Raw genomic sequence first — 21061 nt, 5'->3', positions numbered from 1 at the left:
GATAACTGCAGTGACCGAGGACCGCCGATTCAAAGCGTGAGAAACGTGCGGTGGTATATGATGTATCCAATTCGAATTGTCACAAAATATGAATGTGGTACCTCTCTTTTATAGCGGACACCAAGAACCCGATTCTTTTTTGGTCCATCTGTAAACGGGACACGTATATAAATGACAACATTGGTCAGTCCCAAGGTGTTCTTAAAAGAGAGGTTCTATTGCATTCTTTCTGCTTACTGTCTTACTGCAGTGCCACATGCTAACAATCTTGCCCTGAAAAAACCGACACAGCAATTCGATGACGCGAATGTTAATCATGGCAAATCTAGCAATGCAGTTGATGGGAATCGAGGACAGGTGTACCACGCATCTGGCTGTACGCACACAAGCAGCGATGCGTCGGACATCCGAAACAATAACTGGTGGTCGGTGGACCTCGAGAGGGAGACGGCAGTCTCATCGGTTGTGCTTTATAATCGCGGAGACTGCTGCGGTAGGTACAGTATGCATAAGCGTTGGCTCATCTGCTGGAAACAAACCCTTATACTTTTGATTCGTACTGTTGTTGATTTAGAATCAACATCGGCGTGGTCGTCGGCTGCCTTCTTTTCCTTAGCGTTTGACGACTGCAACATACTTTCAGGGCACAGCGGTTGTCGCGAATGTTTAGGTCATCGACATTTCACCACTGTTTCGTCTTGACATCGTTCCTCCGGCCATGCAGTCCATAGTTCTCGAAAAACCTATTGATCGAATCAGTCGGCCCGCGTCGATTCTGTCTGTGCCTATAGTTAAGTTAAAGGCAGCAGGTTGCCATGTACGCCCCTTCGAATAAACTTTGGCACCTTCAGATGTGACTTTGGCAATTTCATGTTCAATTTATTACTTTTGATCCCAATAATAGGGCTGTTACAGATAAAACATATATAAACTTGATACCAAGAATTAAGAAAGACTTGTCTTTAAAACTTCTTGCTTATACAGATAGACGACATATTGTCATATGCAATAATACAAGTTGCCATGTCTTCATCACTTTCAGGGAGTAGATTACAAAACTTTGACATCGTGGTGACGGACACGGTCCCAGTAACAGGCAAAAAGCTTGCTTACAGCCCGTCCGAGGTTTGTCTTCACAAGAATGGCGCCATCCAACAGGGAGCGGTGGTCACCTTCCCTTGTGTGAAGCAAGGCCGGTATGTTGCAGTTGTCCAGTCAAGGAGGCAACCCCTGACATTGTGCGAAGTGGAGGTGTACGGAGTCCCATCAGGTTAGAAAGGTGGAGCTCTCTTCCACTTATAATTCGGCGCAGTGATAAAGCAATGCGATGAGGCGTTCTGTTGCTTGAATATTATGTTGTTTGGAGCATGGCGTCGAGTTAGGAGCCTGTATAATATGTAGGTCTTTATTCGCGCTCAGGATGAAAAGCCGAACCACGGTCATGACGGTTTAATACACGGTGCATCGAGTTTTAACTTTGCAAGCGCGGGAACGTCATTACAACTAAACTGCGTGGACCGCGCCTCACCGTGAAATACAGTGTCTATACTCTCACCGCGATGGCGGAGTGTCCGAGTTTCAAGCAAAAACAAGTTGCCGTGTACCAGAGAAGGTTATCATAAATCTATCATAATGATGGGTTTTAATGGTACCGTAATCAGGGACGTAGCTAGCGGGAAGAGGGGGGCAGGGGGAGAATGCCCCCCAGAAATCACCACAAAATGTGTTTTTAACCGTAAGTTTTGCCGAAAAATATCGAATGGTGCCATCCCTCTCCCACCCCCACCCAAAAAGTTAGCTACGCCCCTTGTAGGCCCGACTATCGAAATTCATTTCACAAATTAAAAAAATTAATCTCATTTCAGTTACTCTGCCAACTCCCCAACCCCAAATTGGCAATTACCAACCAACGGCTTTGCCACGTGAGTTTTTTCGAGTTTACGATGCAATATAACTTCAGCTGGACCATGATTATAGCCTCTTATGCCTTATGGAACCTCCGTTGTGAACCTAGATAGCAAATATCAGGAGACAGGGCGAGTTTTGCATACCCCCTATCGGATGGGCTGGTTATAGCTCAACTAAAACGGTTTTTAATTCAGCCAGTAACTCGCGATGTCGTTTCAAAACAACGCCCTCGCCAAAACGTAGAAGAGTATTAAACGCCTGTGACATCTATAAAATTATAAGTAGGCCCTAATGTGGTTAATGATGGGCCTATTGATGGCTTACATCTATTAGCCTGGAGTTGCTTACCCTTACCGATATCATTTACCACCATTGCCATAAAAACGGAGCCTAAACAACGATATGAGGCAAGGGTTAACACAGATGATGCTGAAGTAGTTGGTGTCTTCCAAGCTCAGATCAAATGTCACCAACCCAATTGAAGAACTGGGCCAAGGCGATAATTTTATAACGCTGATGTAGAATAGCATATACATGTCCGTAGCCCGGCAGCAAACATGGTTGTTCAATCACTTCCTCGGTTTCTTTTGCTTTGTTTTCTGACAGTGTCAATTTTTTGTTCAAACCAAGGTAGGTGACAAATTTTGCCGTTTAATACGGAGACCATTGTGACCTTATCCGATACCAAGTTTATTGATAGACTTTTGGAAGAGACTGGATCGGATGGCCATCGATAGCCGGGGAAGGGGGCGTTGCAATGGACGGAAGACATTTTATTTTCGAGCTAAAGATTTCAAGTTTTATGTAAACTACCTTTACATTATCGTCTTTGATCTAGATAAATGTTTGACTGTTAATCCGGTCTCATGCAGACTAATGATTGCCGGGCGCAGCAATTCGCAACGTTGCATACGAAGTAGCAGACCTGTATGGCTGCAGTAAATTATAAATATATGTGACTTTGATGAAATGAAATGTACAACATGGGACCTCTGGAGTCCGTGTGTGCGAGATAGACTCCCGGGGCAGTACATTTCGTCACACTGATCGTCTCCGGAGTGTAGTGAGTGCACGAGGTCACATTTTGTTGAGCGGTTTTCATCAAAGTGGGGATTTCACAGAAACGTATAGTAGTAGTAGTACATGAACATGTACATGTAGTAGGTTTTTTTTATTAGGGGGCCCAGGAATAGTTTTCAAGAATATGTACATGGCGGGAAAAACACACTTTTAGAGTTATTATATTCGACGCTAATGTGAATATGAAGCCGATACAACACGTTTTTCCTTATTTCTGAAAGTTCAAGGCGCGACAGTTCCACCGACGATGGCCCCAAAGCAGCAAGAGTATTTCAACGCTGAACACCGTCTCTTGGCCGATCTGCTCAAGAATTATGACAGAGGGATACGACCTGTGTCTAATTTATCTGAAACAGTTACCGTAAAAATTGGATTGGCAGCGATATCTGTCGTCAAGATGGTGAGTTGCATGAGGTAAAGGAGCCATTTATGCATTGCAAATCTAGCCAACGGAATCTTCGGAGTGCGCGATGCGATGCGGGTGATCCGTTGTTCTTGTCAATAAATAGGTTCAATTGCGATCTACCAAGAAAACGAGTCCCAGAACAAATGGCATTTAAGTGACTTTATGCATGTATTTTTATGCCCCCGAATATTTAAATATAAAAATTACATTTTTCCCACCTGATCAAAACAACACGCTGTACCGGTAATGTTTCATTTCAAGCGGCGGATGTTACGTTCTACTAGATCTTAATAGAGTACTTAAAGACTAGATAGATCCGGTTTGGTTAACGGCGGATTTTACGTTCGATAGAGATCCGGTTTCATTCTAACTGCGGATTTTACGTTTTACTGCATGTAGATCTGGGTCAAATCTAATGATTTGGCGGCTCTATCCAAAGGAATGTTGTGGTTGAGAGATTTAAATAAACCGGACCCAGCTGAACGTTACATACGCCTTATTGTTTTGACTTTGGACACTATAGGCCTATCTTGTGAAAATGGTATGTAGAATAACAAGGTAATCACCTTTTAAACCAATTATGATTGCAGAATGCAAGGGAAGAATCGATTGCATTGAACAGCTGGATGCGATACGTAAGTATGAAGAGCAATATCAAATGACGTATAACAGTCCTGTCTAACCTATTAGGCCTACATCCAGTGATTAAAAGAGTCGGATGCCGCGACGTGACTAATCCCGAGTATACGAAAGACACATGATACAAAGTATTCCGACTTTATTGAAGGACCTGGATGCCGCATTTGAACAGGCCTGCATTATGACCAGAACATCCGACTCGACGGGATTTTAACATTTGGCCATAAAAATACGAAAGCCCAGAAGGCTCATTCAATATTCAAAATTCAAAATTCAACAAATATTGAAGTTTGAATTTTGAACTATGTTCTTCTGTGACTTTAAAATTCAAAATTCAACAAATTTAATTTTGAATTTGGACAATGCTATTTTTTTTACTTCAAAATTCAAAATTCAGCAAATGTTGAAATCGGAATTTTGTACTATGCTCTTCTTCTTTGACTTCAAAATTCAAAATTTAACAAATACTGAACTTTGAATTTTGAATTCAACCAATTGTGCCACTTAAAATTCAAAATTCAAAATTGTACAATATTGATCTCATGAGGTACCACTGGAGTATAGGGGCATTACTCTGAGCCTCAACTGCAGCATAAAATGGCAGCAACGAAGATAACTGTGTACAGTGGTGAAAAGTCGTTCGTGTTTTTTTATAAAAGATGGTGAATTTTCATTGGAAGAACTAGGTAAATTCAAAATATGAAATTTTTGAATTTTGAATTTTGAATTTTGAAGTCGCACAATTGGTTGACTTCAAAATTCAAAATTCAATATTTCAATATTTTAAAAATTAGTTAATTTATAATGAAGGGTTGTCAATTCTTTGTTGCTTTCAGAAGTATTTTCAAATTTCGAATTTCGAATTTTGAATTTTGAATTCAGAGAAGAGCATAGTTCAAAATTCAAACTTCAAAATTTGTTGGATATATTGAATATTGAACGAGCCTTCTGGGCTTTCGTATAAAAAAGATGTCTAAGGCTACTTTCCATTACACCACTAGTCTTTCAAACATTTATTGAAAAACTCTGATTCACCTTCAGCAGTGAAAGGAATAGAAACCACACTGTAAGATAATCTATTTCAGTTCAAAGGATTTTCCGGTAAATTTCAAAGATTTTTCCAAAACGGAAGGGGTCTACAGCACCCCCACCCCCCCCCCCCTACACCCTCACATCAATTTCGTGCTGGCCTTTATACTTGTTGCTTTTCCCCGCAGGCCTGGGTGGACAAGAGGTTTCTGTGGGATCCAGCGAAATATGACGGGGTCGACCACATCCGGATTCGGTGGGACAAGATCTGGAGACCAGATATCACACTTTACAACAGGCAAGTATTGGGGCCTTTCACTTGACTGCATGTCTTTAACGCAGACTCATCCAGAGATGCAGTTTGTTTTTCACTCTAGCCAAATACCAGGCCTCACGGTCAGTGTGGTAATGAAAAGTAACAGTATGTTGCGGAATAAAGCCAATTTCGCTTCTGAGATTGATAAGTAGGCATAATAAGATGTCACATGGCCTGTCCCAAGGCTGTAGTGCCATAAGAAGAGGTTACTAGGCCTGTCCCTCGGCTGGTGACATTAAAGGGGCTACAAGGCCTGTCCCTCGGCTGGTGGCATGACAAGAGGTTACAAGGCCTGTCCCTCGGATAGTACCGAATGTTGGCCTGAAGTTCAAGTTGGGTTCTCAGTGACAATTCAATGATGGTTCCAGAGGCTGCTACCCAGCTGTCATGGTATGTCAAGATGAAGGTCCCCAAGAGGTGGGCCCCAGGGCCGGTTACCCGGTTGTGGGGGAATGAGAAGAAGTCCCGAGCTGTAGTAGCAGAACAAGAGTTGACAAGGCTATTTTCTCAGCTGTTGAAGTATAAAAACAGGTCATAGGGCCAGGGCTATCACATCCGATGGTCTGTCATGTCTCTAACTCTATTGAAGTTGTATAACAAGCGTGCCTTAGGACATTTTCTCAACTGTGGTGTCATTACAAGAGATCACAGCGTGAACTGTTTGTTCTGCAAAAATACTACAGTGGAACCTCCCTTAGCTGACACCTCTCTATTAAGGACACTAGGTATGGTCCCAAATTGGCTGTTTCCATTCTATTTGACCTCTCTAATCAGGACACCTCTCTATTAAGGACATCACATATCAGTCCCGAGGGTGTCCTTAATAGAGAGGTTCTACTGTATTTATTTCTAGGTATAGTGGTATTTTGCGGAACATTGCGTAACATTCCATTTCCTGAAGATCCTAAATTGATACTAGATATAGTTCAACTAAAAACTTGATAGTTCAACTACGAACTGGACATGTACAGTTCACTTATGAACTTGACAGCTCACAACTATGAATTTCAATGTTCAACTATAAACTTGAAACACGCAATTCAACTAAGAACTAGATCAAGTCCACTAAGAACTTGATGGCTCGACTGTGAATAGTAAGATAGTGAAATTTTGATAATTGAACAAGGACTAGTTGAAATATGACCTTTCATAGTTACTTTTCCTGGCAAGAAATTAAAGGGAGTGCCTTTCAAAAGTTCGTCGCAGATTTTGGCCGGGTCGTTCATAACTTTTGATAAGCGTTTCTCGATTGGTTTTCTTTAACATTTCAGTGCTGAACCCCAGAGCATGAATCCGGTCCTAGAGGACACAAATGCCATCGTTGTGAGTAATGGTAACGTCTTGTACATCCCACACATGTTCTTCAAAGCCAGCTGCACCATGGACTTGACGTATTTCCCATGGGACAAACAGATATGTCATTTCAAGTTTGGGTCCTGGAGCTTCGATGGTTTCAAGGTATGAATCAAAAAGGAGGAAGCAGTCTTAACTAAAATGCTACCAATAGTGTGTTCTGATACATGCCGATCCACCGTCATTGTGCGTATATCCATCCTTCACCACCGATAATTCCCCCTGATCGGCCGTCGGAAGGGCTGTTACCTTAGCGGTCGTCTCCCTGCATTCCCTTCCTTCCATACGTCCATGTCGCGACAACACTTACATTACACTCACTCGTGGTTGTCGCACGAGACATGCACTGAAAGCCATCGTAATTGAAGACCAGGTGTTCAATGAGTAACGGTTCCAGGGATGCTGACCTGACCCAAATACACACTGCATGTTGTATTGAAGAAGGGTAACCTGATCCGGAGGTTGGCACTATCAATTCAGACCATCATTCAATTGCTTTGTGTCGAGCAATTTGATTGGCCACCCGTTTATGATGGTGCGTCCGACTGATTTTCTGGCCCTTTGTGTCGGCGGTGAAAGGAGGAGACTTTAGGACTGATATTCACCGCCGATTAGTCGGCATGGTACTGATATTAGTATAATCATATAATTCTAGTACTGATTGATACTGGTGGAATGGGATCTCCCTAATAGCAAACACTGATGTAAAAACAAGACACATTCTATTAAAGGGACAATATAGGCAGCAGCTAGGCAGGCAAGATCAAGTTACATGAAGTCATTATATCTCACAGTACATCGAAATGATTAACACTTGTACGAGGAATATATTGAGTGTTGAATCTGACATGACATAGGGCCCTTACTGTGTATATTAGTCACCCTGAAGATGGCCAAATTAGCCCCTCTGCTCCTGCCTATAGTCCCCCTTTAAGGACACTGATTTTATTACCAAATTTGTCATTTCCATTACTTTTCAGCTTGATCTGGTCTTCTTTGATGCCAAAGAGAAAATGGACTTCAGTGACTATGTAGCGGACAGCCAATGGACAATCCTAGATGCACCAGCAACAAAGCACGTGAAACGCTACCCATGCTGTGAGGAACCCTACCCGGACATAACGTACAAAATCATTCTGAAGAGGAATGGAGTTTTTCTATTGGACTGTGGACCAGGGATCTTGCTGGCCTTCCTGATACCACTGGTCTTCCTAATGCCTCATGGAACTGGAGACAAGACCTCCCTGGGTAGGTGTCATTTAAGTCGGTGTTCTCCACTGCCCATTTTGGTCTGGTGGATCACCGGACCAAAATGAAATACTTACATTTATCACCAGACCATACCACCAGACCATAATCTTTGAATCTGACCAAATATTTCTTACCACTGGGTGTCTGTATTGCAAGACTGTTTTGGACATGACTTGCAAATTTCAGACGGGCCTACGAATACACTCATGTTCTATTTACCAGTGCAGTTTAGTGGGTTTCAGTTGTCCCCTTAGGAGAAGTTACGGCCCAGCTGGAAGTCATTTTTGTATGGACAACCAACATATCTCGTGCCCAAGTTGTCCCTTTAAGTTGAGGAACACAGGGGTTTCTATAAGTTTTCTTTAGTTCTTGGTGTATTTCACACGACTTTTGGCAGCTCAGTGACCACCAGGTCTTTTTGACACATCGATATCAGCTCAAGAACACCAAACTATAATAAAACCCTGGTGATTTATGATTTGATGTGGGGGTACACAAGAGCCAGGGATGGATCCAGCAATTAGAAAAAGAGCTTTACACAAAATCCTGGTCAATCACAAAGACTTTTTTAAATGTTCAACATTTCATGAACAATTTCAAATATTTTTTGGCAAATTTAGAACAACACTCTCAGATGATCACTCACTCAGGTACATGATAAGAGGACCTACCCACTAAAGATAGTATAATTGCCTTGCAGGTTTTTGCATCATGTTATGTCTTCTGATAATGATTGCTTTCCTTGAAGAGTTTCTCTACACTACGCTGATGCCAATTTTGGGTAAGGTTTTCTAAAAGCCCTCGGTCATAGTGAACAGTCAATGACAACATGGAGTCGCTGTGGCCTGGTGGCTGCGACTGCAGCCAGCGGTCGAGAGTTTGCTGGCTGAACCCCCCCCCCGGTCAGCGTGAGACTCTAGGCAGGCATTTTTGTATAACCTGCTATACACCATCCAGGTTTATAAATGGAGCAATGGTCAGAAATGCACAGGTTGTAGTGCTTTTTGAGCAGACCTCGTCCCTAAGATTGGGCAATGCTGCTATTTTACAATGAAACGTTTCCTAAGCCAAGTTTGGATCCAGGTAGCCCTAGTCAGGGGCATAGTACACTTCAGAATATCTGCAGTAGTGAAAGGGTTAAAAAATGATGTTCTTGGTTTCAAATAATGTCTATCTTAATCTCTTTGTATTGTTTCAGTTTACTATTATGTTATTAGTTTCATCATGGTTGGCATTTCACTCTTCATCACCACCTTGATCAACAACATTTTCATCGGGTGCACAATGGCCCCGCCCAGCAGCATATTTCAGGTAAATACTGAAAGATTAAAGGGGTACATCGTTCGTATTTACTGATGGGCCAGGAAAATAGAAATGCAGTTATACACAATGCCATTGTGCAGTTACTCAGTCAAGGTAACCTGGACCGTAGGAGGCCTCGCTGATTCACCTGAGCCGAGCCATACATTTTCAGTGCATACAGTGGATGCACTGTCGATACTGAGCGCTCTGGTGTTCCAGGTTATTCACCTGGCTCGAGGTTACCCATCTTTGGGAATGGACAATGACTGGACACCGGAAGCCGACGCCCCCAAATTCATGACAAGGAAAATGCCGTCAAGTACCAGTCTCTGTAATGAGACAGTGGAGGAGACTGGTGAAAGAGTATTGCAGTTACTCTGCATGCAAATTGCTTAGTATTTGTAGTACAGTAGAAAATCTCTATTAAGGACACCCATGGGACTGACAAGTGCTGTCCTGAATAGAGGTATCCTGATTAGAGAGGTCAAATTGAATGGAAACAACCAATTTGGGACCAAAACTAGTGTCCTTAATAGAGAGGTTGTCCTTAATAGAGAGGTTGTCCTTAATAGAGAGGTTGTCCTTAATAGAGAGGTTGTCCTTAATAGAGAGGTTGTCCTTAATAGAGAGGTGTCCACTAACAGAGGTTCCACTGTATTTGTATATCTGTCTACATAATGAAATGTTAAAATTTACATTCAGTACTAATCATGCAATTTCATTACAAAATCTGCAAATATTGAATGAACGCCCTAGCGTAGGAAAGGAGTTACTGCCAAGGGAAGCTCCTAAAATGCATCCAAATATGTACGCAAACAGTTGGTAGAATGTCCAAAGTAACTTACCAATGGTACAGCAAACTCGAACAACATTGGACAAGCTTGAATTTGAACAACCTTGGACAACCTTGAATTTGGATGGTAATCATTCCATAATAGATTATCAAGACATTTTTAACCACTTTGTGATGGGACATACCAGAGTTTGCTAGCATTTTTTACGGAGTCATTCGTTGAGATAACATAACGTCAAGCAGTTAATTGTAACGCGTCATGACATAATACATTGCGTCAGGACGGGTGTATCAGTTCACCGTAGCATGCGACATGACGCTCTGGACCAAAAGTACCGGTGTGTTGCAAGGCATTTTAAACAGGTTCAAAACCTTCGAATTGAAAGGTTTTAAAACAATTCCCTTCATCATCATTTCAGGCTTGCAGCGGAATTGGCAAAATCATGTGCGTTTCGACAGCTTCGGCGAAGACGGACACCTTCGCTTTGATGGATTCCGAGGGGAACGCCACGCCCAATCCGACAAGTGCCCGTGCCAGGTGGATTTACATCGCTACTGTGTTTGATCGCATCATGTTTGTGGTGTTCACAATTATTGTGGTTATTATCACGACAACATTGTTTGTGAGGATGTAGAAGTACAAACAAACATTATTTGTGAGGATGTAGAAGTACAAACAAACATTGTGAGGATGTAGAAGTACAAACAAACATTATTTGTGAGGATGTGTAGTACAAAAAAAACATTGTTTGTGAGGATGTGTAGTACAAAAAAAAAATTGTTTGTGAGGATGTAGAAGTACAAACACGCATTGTTTGTGAGGATGTACAAGCACAGACTGGTAATTCTTTCGACTGATGATGCGGTAGAACCTCCCTATTAAGGACACCCTCGGGACTGACAGGTGCTGTCCTTGATAGAGAGGTGTCCTGATTAGAGAGGTCAAATTGAATGGAAACAACCACTTTTGGACCAAAACTAGTGTCCTTAATAGAGAGATTGTCCTTAATAGAGAGGTGTCCGCTAAGGGAGGTTCCACTGTACGAACATTGTAGTGTTAACCCTCATTGTTGCCATTATCACCACAACAGTGCTTGGAAGGATGTAGTACTGATTGGCTAACTTTAAAGTGATAATACAATGCAAGTATTGACACTGCATAATAGGACGCTGAAAATGTATTTCTACCCAGTATGTTTATGAGATGGTGAATTCGTTTTAGCGAATTCAGTTTTGAAATGTTTCGAAATGTGCAAGGAATTCACGGTTTACTTGTGTGTACATGCATAATGGAAAAATGATTCATTGTTTGAATATTAGAACTTATATGTAAGATGATTATCATATTAAATAGGTCAGCTGCAATTATTTTAGTACATGTAAATCTTATAGGTGAATATAAAAACACATTGCCGGTTAGAAAAGATACAAAGAGTTCAGACAAAGTGAAGAAAGGCAGTTGTTAAATGACACAAATATATTAAGAAGCACATTATTGTATAAAAAAGACAACAAAACAATCACCCAAACTGTACATACACAATTTTTGACAGAAATAAATGCTACTCGAAACAATTGTGACTTGGTTTTAATTCAAAAATATTCCGCATCGGGCGGATCTGACCTCCTGATCAGACGGTTACCTCCCGATGCGGCAAGTGTCCTTGACTGCTTGATATCAATTCTTTGAATCTCATTCCACATCTTCGGGCTCAACGGTCAAATTGACTGTTGCATCGCCACGGTGCACTGTCAGATCCAAGTCCTGCGACGACTCCACAGCCTTGTAAATGTCTGTGGCTGATTTTACAGGATTCCCATTAACTTTCACGATGACGTCACCTGGACGAACACCACCGCTGAAAAAAAGGCAAATCCATCAAAAAAGGGACACCTTGGGCTCGGAATGAACCCAGCAAGGAGGATAATCCCTCTGCTTGCCTCCACGCACTGCTGCTACTTGAAGTATCACGCTAATACTGAGTTTTTATGACGATGATTCTTCGTCAGTGTTGCGAGGTAGTTTTGGGCAGGGCATTTGAATTTCAGACAGGCCTTTGATTACATGCCATTCAAAGTGTGTTGTTTATTGCAGTTCAATCGATGATTTTTCAATAATCCTGCTTCCGACTGGAAGGAAGCCATTTTTGTACGAATAACCAAGATATCTCATCCCCAAGTTTTCACTTTAAGACCAATCGTGAGGATGTCTGTCTTCTTGAGGCATCATGAAGGGGTACACCGTTCGTAATTACTTGTGGTCCAGTTAAATAGAAATCCACTAATACACAATGCCATAGTGCAGTTATTATGAATACAAATTTGTTGAAACTTGGTATTCATAGTATTTGTATATCAGTCTACACAACGGCAATGTTCAAATATATAATTTTGTGCGTATTTTCGCAATTGGACATTTTTAAATTCAATTACAAATTCAAATTTTTTAACGAACGGCGTAGGCCTTTAATCATTGTAAGGTGTCGTAGATCACTTTTGTGGAGTCCGGCACCCTGAGGATCCATACTTTAGTTTAACTGACAGATTGATTGATTTTGATTGATTGACCGAGTAATGTCTATGATACATGCAGTAGTGAGAATGTACTCTGATGAAAAGCGTTTTAAAAACTGCACCTTTGATGAGATTAATTGTGAATAATATTATCAATACGGCAGTGGGATGTTTTGTTCCAATGGGTACTGTTTAGTTTGAGGTTTGTTCGAATGGTTAAATGAAGACTTACTGATATGCTGGCGAACCAACCACAACCTTGTGGACCAACACCCCAGACTCAACAGACGGAAAGGTCATCCTCATCCGGAGCTCGCTGACAATGCTTGGGGTCAAGGTCAGCATCGTCACACCCATGTAACGTCGCTTTGGCTCTGCTGGTTTACTCGAACCAAACCATCCTGATCCTCTAGCTGCAACTGAAAGAAAATATGAAAACAGAATCCTTTTAGTGCACTTCACACGAAGGCACAATCTCTGTCATTGGGGTATTTAGCAAAATTACATGGATAGTAGAGAGGCAACCACCACCTTTGTCTCGGGACAGGCCAGTGGAGGCTTCAGGCAAAACTTGGAAGGTGCCCATTAAAGGGGGACTATAGGCAGGAGGAGAGGGGCTAATGTGGCCATCTTCAGGTGACTAATATACACAGTAAGGGCCCTGGGTCATGTCAGATTCAGCACTAAATATATTGCTCGTACAAGCGTTAATCATTTCAACGTATTGTTAGATCATTTCAACGTATTGTGAAATGTGAGAGACCCCTATTGGCGACTTTGTGTAACTTTATCTTGCCTGCCTAGCTGCTGCCTATATTGTCCCTTTAATGCACAAGATCACACATTACCATGTACTCCAGAACTATCCACTCTGGGACACTGAGAAACTGGCCACATAGCCAAAACAAGCATCAATGGAGACAAAGCTCTGGGGATTAAGAGAGACCAGGTTTATCAGAGACATAGGCCTGCTTCTGTAGGAACCATATAAAGTAAATAGATGGCTAAGGAGAAGCAAAATTACACTTTTGTTTGACAATTCTGAACGCCAAGATATTGACTTAGTAGTAACTTAGTTCTTACCTCACTCATTTGAAGGAACAAAGTCCAAGTACTGGGTTAATCTAGCAGTGCCAGAAAGATGTTAACTTACAAAAATGTATTAGGTTCAACCAGAAAAACCACAACCACAAAATTCTGATATTGGAACGTCTTACGCGTATCAAAAATGAACAAGCAAGCCATTTTGTAGGCCATAAAACTTACTCCTTTTCTCAAGAATCTCGGCTTTATCCAGGAACTGTTTTGCATAGTCGGAAGGTATAGCGAACGAGATACCAGTCGTTACTTTCATTGTGTTGATACCTATTGCTTCACCATCCTGAAATTGATAGGATAAAAAATCCATTCGTAAATGTTTTGTCCTAACCGTTTGGGGCTCTTGAGCAACAATTACCCGGTCGGCTTTGGAGTATGTTTTTTAATGATCCTAGCCTCGCATTTGCAACCAAAATGATTTTCTCATTAATATAGCCATTATTACAGTGGAACCTCCCTTAGCGGACACCTCTCTATTAAGGACACTAGTCTTGGTCCAAAAATGGATTAAGTTTCTATACCACATACAGTAGAACCTCTCTATTAAGGACACCTTCGGGACTGGCAAGTGCTGTCCTTAATAGAGAGGTGTCCTGATTAGAGAGGTCAAATTGAATAGAAACTACCAATTTGGGACCAAAACTAGTGTCCTTAATAGAGAGGTTGTCCTTAATAGAGAGGTGTCCTGGTAACAGGAAACCAGCACTAGCTAGCGTATCTACTATTAATAGAGAGGTGTCTGCTAAGGGAGGTTCCACTGTACTACATACTACATACCATGCAACACTCACCAAATTGACTAAAGGACCACCAGAATTTCCAAACTGAAAGAAGACATGACGGATGTGATTACAATTGCCAAGTTGGATGACATAAATGTGTCACATAAAACGGACATCTACAAAGTGATGTCCAGAAGTGTTTTAGAGAGAATTGATTCAATCTTCAGTGTACAGGCGAATGAAGTAGGTGATTAGCATTGAATGACAGAAGTGAAACACCCTAAACTGCCATATGTTTTACTTCTCTCTCAATACAGAGATAGATGTTTCATTCGCACTACCAGTATCAATTGAAATATGTGACCCACCACAGCAAAATGAGTCGGATGTTGCTTCGAGTTTGACAGGTTGAGACAGACTGATTGTTCATTTCACTATTGTCTGCCTTTTGTGAAATCTGAGTGTATCAATTTCTTCTATTATGCCCTGGTGTCATTTTAGGCTCATCTTCTGTGCAACATGCGACCCATTTTGCCGTGGTCGTCACATATTAGTTTTGATTAGTTTTCTAACTGTCATTTCATCCATCTTGACTCTCAAGCCTTGGATCCACTCCGCCGATCCGGACTCAGTTACACCAATGAGGGGAGGTAACGGACCGATTAACTGATGGTTTAGAATGATTTTGTCATTTCATCAGCCATAACACTACCGGGTGCTGCATGGGATTGTACAAAAAATACTCTAAAACCTTGAATAGAAGCTAAGGTCGGAGGCTCCGCCCCTATTCATTACAATGGAGGGATTCTAAAACCTCGAGGTTTCAAGGAGCAAGTCATGATGAATTTAGTTTTCCCTAATATCAAAGATATTGTAAAGATTCTAATAATAATATATGAATATATTCTAAAGAATCGAATATTCTAAAGAATCGACACAATGGGTTGCTTCTACATATGTATTAGAAGAAATGGGCCTACCATAACCAGTGATGTTGATTTCATTTCACTGTCAATGTCAGCCAAGATCAGAGTGTGATTATGATATAACACATGCGACTCCATTTGAAGAATAATACCCGACTTATTATTGGCCCATCCCCATTCAAAACCATTGTAATGAATGGGGGGGGGGGGGCGGAGCCTCAGACCTTGAATTCGAGGTTTTAGACTAGAGTATATTATAAGCCAGTCTATCTTTGATAGTACACAGCTATTCTGACTTACATTTATAACAGCATCAGTCTGAATATACTCCATATCCTTGTTCTGTATACCCAATTCTTTCGAGCCACGGTTTATCGAGCTGACTATACCACAAGTGACCGTGTTACTCAAGGACAATGGACTTCCCATTGCCACAACCCATTCGCCTGGTCGGATGTTTGAAGACGAAGCAAGTTTTAGGACAGGCAATCCACTCTGCAAAGAGGTATAACTAAAAATTCAGATGGATTATAGAAAAAAAGTGAGCAGATTTACAGTGATACTATGATGTGATTGACAACTTTGCGGAAATACGTCCGTTTTTAATTGTTGATCACAAATGTAAAGCTCAAATTTTCCATTTTTGATTAGATTTATTATAAAATCGCTGAATGTAAACCACCGCGACCGCGAAAATGTTCATGTTGTGACGTCATCAACGAAAACGGCATCGAAGCGAGCTGTCCGGGCGGGATTAAACCATCAATTTCTAGAAAATGTGCATTTCGATTCGAAAACCTTACCGATTTATGAGAAAGTGACGTAGTCATTTGTCAAAAACAGCTAAAACATTATATGGTGAAATTTGACACGAGTTACCATTTAATTCAAGGTAAAACTGAATGAAATTGGTCGTAATACAATTATGGTAAAATAAAGTGGCAGTGATATATAAGGTGCTTTAAGGGAGCAAAATATGATATAAATAACAAAGGTAAACCTGACATCAATGGCCAATGCATTTCCTTTTGAAGCTGGAAGCTGCCCTTTCTGTCCGCATGGTTTTTTCTGCCCTAGCTACAACACTATGAGACTATTAGGCGAAGCATGTCATTTCAAGAAGAGACGCCAGATACGGGAAACTTACAGCTTTGATTTTTATTGTTGCCAAATCAGTTACTGGATCAAAGGCTTGAATAACCCCATCAAACTTCCTTCCATCACCGAGAACCACTGTCAGCTTGAGGTTATGTTTTTGTTTAGGCGCAACTACGTGAGCGTTGGTCAAAATAAGGCCATCCTCTCGAATAATGAATCCAGAACCATTTGAAAGAGTTGTCATTTGTCTGCTGAGGGGATGCCTGCAAAGATCAATATCAAGATTAATTTGAACATAGACTTACCACTTTTGATAAAACATCAAGAGGACGCTTTTCAATCAAAAAACACCAAGGTTTTAAACGCTAATTTTCAAAGAAATTTAACATAATTCAAAACAATGAATAGAAAATTGAAGTACAGTATTATACATTCTTAACCTAACATCCATTTACCAGAGGGATGCACGGCTCTTGTGATAGTACGCCTATCTCATTTAAGGTTGTAGGTTGCAAAATCTATCATTCTGTCCGACACAGACAAAACTATCCGTCAGGCTCTTTTGGCATGTTTGGATTAACACGCTGATCTCTGTTCTACATCGTATTGTACATTATCTGATTATGCTCAATATTGTGATACAAGAATCATCAGTCAGAGTCAGACTCCGAGGAAAGCCGTTGAAGGACACAAAAAACCAGCAGCAAACAAGTCAACATGTGTTCTTTTGTTTATTGTGGCCTTAGTTATTGGCTTCAAACAACCAACTCTGACTGGCGACTGGTGGTACAGTCACAGTGGTTGTGAGGATATCTATCGATCGGGAAGGAAGAAACAATAAAAGCAAAACTCTTTCTTACGGTCCACGAATCTCTAAGTAGCAGACCGATGGTGCAGCCTTTTCCACCACATCAGCAATAAAGTTGAGTCTCTTTGAAGGGGGTAAGCTGGTGTCATCATCCACAGGCTCAGCTGCCAGTACTTCAGAGGAGACTAGATGGCGCTGCAAAAAAATCCCCAAACCGGCTCCGATCCCAAGCAAACTTGCATATTGCTTCCATTTGAAAGCTTTTGGTACGAATTTATTTGTGTGATTAGATAGACACACTTTGGATTGTTTGAAATATGCACTATTCTGCTGTATATATTGGGTTTTATTGGCAAATTTTGATACATTTTGCCGAAAAATTCGGGAACATTGTCTGCAAATGGTCGCGGCCATCTTTAATTGGCTATTCATTGACATAGCCAATCGGATAAGGTTAAAATAGCCCATGAATAGGCTTCAGAAGGAAATAAATGAGTTCCATGCTTAGGAAGTTTAAACATCAAGATTAGGTTTTAATGATCAAATAATTTTGTTTTATTATGGAAATAAATTTTCCTCGTATCGCAAATCAATAAAAACACTAGCTTTGCTTAGTGGCGACTTAAACTATTCTTCAGTGAACTGAACCAAACGAGGGAGTTTGTTCATTATCATAAAATATGCAAACCCCAAAATAGATCACCAGTCTGGGAAAAACAAATGGACTTGTATAATTATGAGGGGAGGGGTCAGTTGGTCCTATGGAAGGCAGAACACCACCTTCCGTCGCATAAAAGGCCCAAATCTGCTGCCCCCCTCCCCCCAGCGCTAAATACAGCCTGTCCCTGTTGAGGTCCGTAATCCATCCATCCTGAACATCAGGGCCTTTCACTCCATAAATGGATCAAGATTTTTGTTCCCAACGCGGTGACCTAGAAAAAAATTATCGCTCAAGTCGCTGCAACGACCTAAAACAAATCACTCAAGTCGTCGCATCATGGGACAAGATTTCTTGTTCCATGGTGCCAGTCCTGGGTTTTCCTCAACTCGGCGACAGGGAACAAGATGGCCACAGTCCCCATGCCCTGTTCCAAGGGCAGCGAGAAAAATTCAGCGCCCCAAGTCATCGGAGGGAGGGATTCATACTGGAGATAAAGCATCCTGTGAGGGCACTTTGATTGTGGTTTATATCTGAAAGACGGTTTCGTCTATGTATACGTATTTGGGCAAGTTGGTCAAATTTGAGAATCCTAAAAATATTTTTTACTAAGCGGGACATGTAGGGTACTTCTAGGTGCAATAGTCTCCCTTCGATGTACTGAGTCCGACACTGAATCTTGAAATGACTAGTACACACCAAGTAGTACCCATAAAATATAAAAATAGCAAAGAAGTTCTTTATGCATTTAACACTGTTTTAATAATTTTTCAATATAGTGTCAACAGAACTTTTCTGGTTCCAAAGCCAGACGATGTCTCCCTGTACAAGTATAACATTTGAAATTTTGTACAAAATATTACAGTTTTAAAATATCCATGAACAGAATCAAACTTGCATATCAAAGGAGGCTAAGACAAGACGGTGCATTGGGACCAAATCTTACAAGTCTGATACACACTCTATAGGTTACTGATTACTGTTACACGAATGCAAGTTTACATGTACAAAAAGAATCAAACATAGCAGGATTAGCACACCAGTTGCCAATATATATTACAAGACACAAGCTTTAATCTACATTATGAAAACAGGGCCCAGTTGCGCAATCGACATGAGAGACCAACACCAGAGTCAGCTCAACTGAGCAACTCTTTCAGTAAATTTCACTTGTATCAGTAGCATTAATGCCATTACAACTGCCAACACCGACTGAATAGCCTGGACTCTTGATTCTGAAAAGGCCACTTAAATTCATGAGACAAGGTTGTGAATTTGATGGTAGAGACACAAGAGAGTGATGAGGGCACATTCTTGGCGGCAGTTGGCTTGGTGTTTTGATGACCCTAGACTGTCAACCGCCAAATTTCTTGTGATTTGCCTCATAACTGGAAAATAATTTCCAATATTTAGTTTGATGGATTCATAGGTAATTTCTTATTTTTTTTATTCAAAGGATTGTTTGCAATTTTTATTTTTCCAAATCCAAATGACTTGCCCATCCACAAAAATAAAACACCAGCAAAACTTAGGCAGTTTTCAGTTTCTCGCAGGGCAACCAGATGTCCTTGCTACCTGTACAGTTGAACTCGTCGCCTTCGCAAAATGTGCCTCGCGTCACAACCTCAGTGCTGCAGGTGATACTGGTAGCCAAAACAACTACAACTACGCAAGACCACAGTCCCCATAATATGTGGTGCCCATCGTCTTTTCAACTGGAAATACAAATTCCTTTTTGATTACATCAACCCAAAAAATTGTTCAATTTGATTTTACGACTTTGCCAGCAAGCACAAGTATACCACATCGTGCAAAATACAGATTCTCTCAGCTCAGTAGAGCAGGGCTTTAATGAGCTGTAGCCATTTCCAAACAGAAAGTTTTGAACATCTTCAAGAATCAGCAAATGCAAATGCCCAATTACTGATTTCCATTTGCGACATTTGTTAAGAGAATCAGTAATGCCCAATTATCGATTTTCGTTACCCAACAGTAAGTTTTTCACATCTTCAAAAAATCAGCATGTGCCCAATTATTAATTTCCATTTGATGCAAAATGTGCAGTTGATTAGGCCACAGATGCAAGCTTTATTTACAAGACACAAGAGGGTCATCTTAAGTTTAAAGTCCAAAATAATAACTAGTTGTCATAAATGAAATAAGCAGGACATTTTCCACATTACCCGAGCATTTCATAACATTTGTATGTGAGATGAGCAAGTGGTTTGTCTGTAGAATGTATCAAGGTCAACCAGCCTGTCGGCTGCCATTTTGGTTGCAACCTCGAGGAAATGATAGGGCTTGCCAAGACCATAGGAGTCTTACGTTTTTATAATAAAATTTCCTTTTCATACACCCAAATGTTATAAAATTTTCAGTACATGTGTTGAATGATCTTCTTATTTCATTTACGAGTACTAAATTTCATTTTAATGACTTTATACCCAACTTTAAACTTGTGGACAATGTTTAGGATGGCCAACGTTTTTATAATAAAATTTCCTTTTCATACACTCAAATGTTATAAAATTTTCAGTACATGTGTTGAATGGTCTTCTTATTTCATTTACGAGTACTAAATTTCATTTTAATGACTTTATACCCAACTTTAAACTTGTGGACACTGTTTAGGATGTCCAACACAAGCTACCAATAAGAACATGCCTATCTTCAGACATTTCTTTGTGAACAAAATTCATGAAACTATGATAATCTCAGAAACAAAATGCAAATTCTACTATCTACATTTGAAATTCAAATTGCAAATATCAGGGACTAGTTGTGACAAAATAAGACAGACGGGTCAAGGTCAACCAAGTTGATCTGTGAGTGGATCTGCCACAAGCTGACGCAGAAACCTATTTTAATGTTTTTTACTCCGAAATGTCTTTAACCATATCAACAGCAAAAAATTAGAAACTTGCAGAAAAAAATCAATATTATCATTTTCATCATTGGCAACACCATCAATTAATCGATCGAAACATGTCCAGATTTTTCAATCATAGTTCAAGCGAGCTTCATGTATTTTGTTATCGTGCGAGAAAATGAACACATCAAATTAAACTTGTTTCTTCCAGTTTACATTCAGTGTCTCTATCCAGCATCTTAACCCGCAATGTTTTGAGATCGCGAATTCACTCACCAAAAACCTTGACAT

At 40.6% G+C, this 21061-nt stretch overlaps 3 protein-coding genes across 3 annotated transcripts in view; 1 reads left to right on the top strand and 2 right to left on the bottom strand.

Annotated features, from left to right (window-relative positions):
• The window catches only part of LOC135489122 (uncharacterized), a 19328-nt gene extending 7676 nt beyond the window's left edge, over positions 1-11652 (top strand). The window contains exons 6-16 of the mRNA XM_064774307.1: positions 251-493; positions 1043-1270; positions 1866-1922; positions 3210-3388; positions 3985-4029; positions 5251-5360; positions 6650-6836; positions 7712-7979; positions 8683-8763; positions 9181-9293; positions 10497-11652. Of these exons, the coding sequence (XP_064630377.1) occupies positions 251-493; positions 1043-1270; positions 1866-1922; positions 3210-3388; positions 3985-4029; positions 5251-5360; positions 6650-6836; positions 7712-7979; positions 8683-8763; positions 9181-9293; positions 10497-10712 (1727 nt within the window). The 3' untranslated portion in view covers positions 10713-11652. The remainder of the gene's footprint in view (positions 1-250; positions 494-1042; positions 1271-1865; positions 1923-3209; positions 3389-3984; positions 4030-5250; positions 5361-6649; positions 6837-7711; positions 7980-8682; positions 8764-9180; positions 9294-10496) is intronic.
• The window catches only part of LOC135488935 (attractin-like protein 1), a 116948-nt gene that overhangs the window by 28346 nt on the left and 67541 nt on the right, over positions 1-21061 (bottom strand). The gene's annotated exons all lie outside the window — the stretch shown is intronic.
• LOC135489469 (serine protease HTRA2, mitochondrial-like) lies at positions 11637-21061 on the bottom strand. Its single transcript, XM_064774835.1, has 8 exons — positions 21047-21061; positions 17296-17438; positions 16485-16698; positions 15638-15832; positions 14481-14513; positions 13858-13972; positions 12824-13010; positions 11637-11936 (listed from the first exon to the last, which is right to left on the bottom strand). Exons 1-8 carry the CDS (start codon positions 21059-21061, stop codon positions 11771-11773), a joined length of 1068 nt encoding a protein of 355 aa, XP_064630905.1. The 3' UTR covers positions 11637-11770.

Source organism: Lineus longissimus, chromosome 6 (assembly GCF_910592395.1).
Source record: "Lineus longissimus chromosome 6, tnLinLong1.2, whole genome shotgun sequence".
Taxonomy (NCBI): domain Eukaryota; kingdom Metazoa; phylum Nemertea; class Pilidiophora; order Heteronemertea; family Lineidae; genus Lineus; species Lineus longissimus.
The sequence above is the reverse complement of the archived record's forward strand: the minus strand, read 5'-3'. Positions and strand labels throughout refer to the sequence as shown.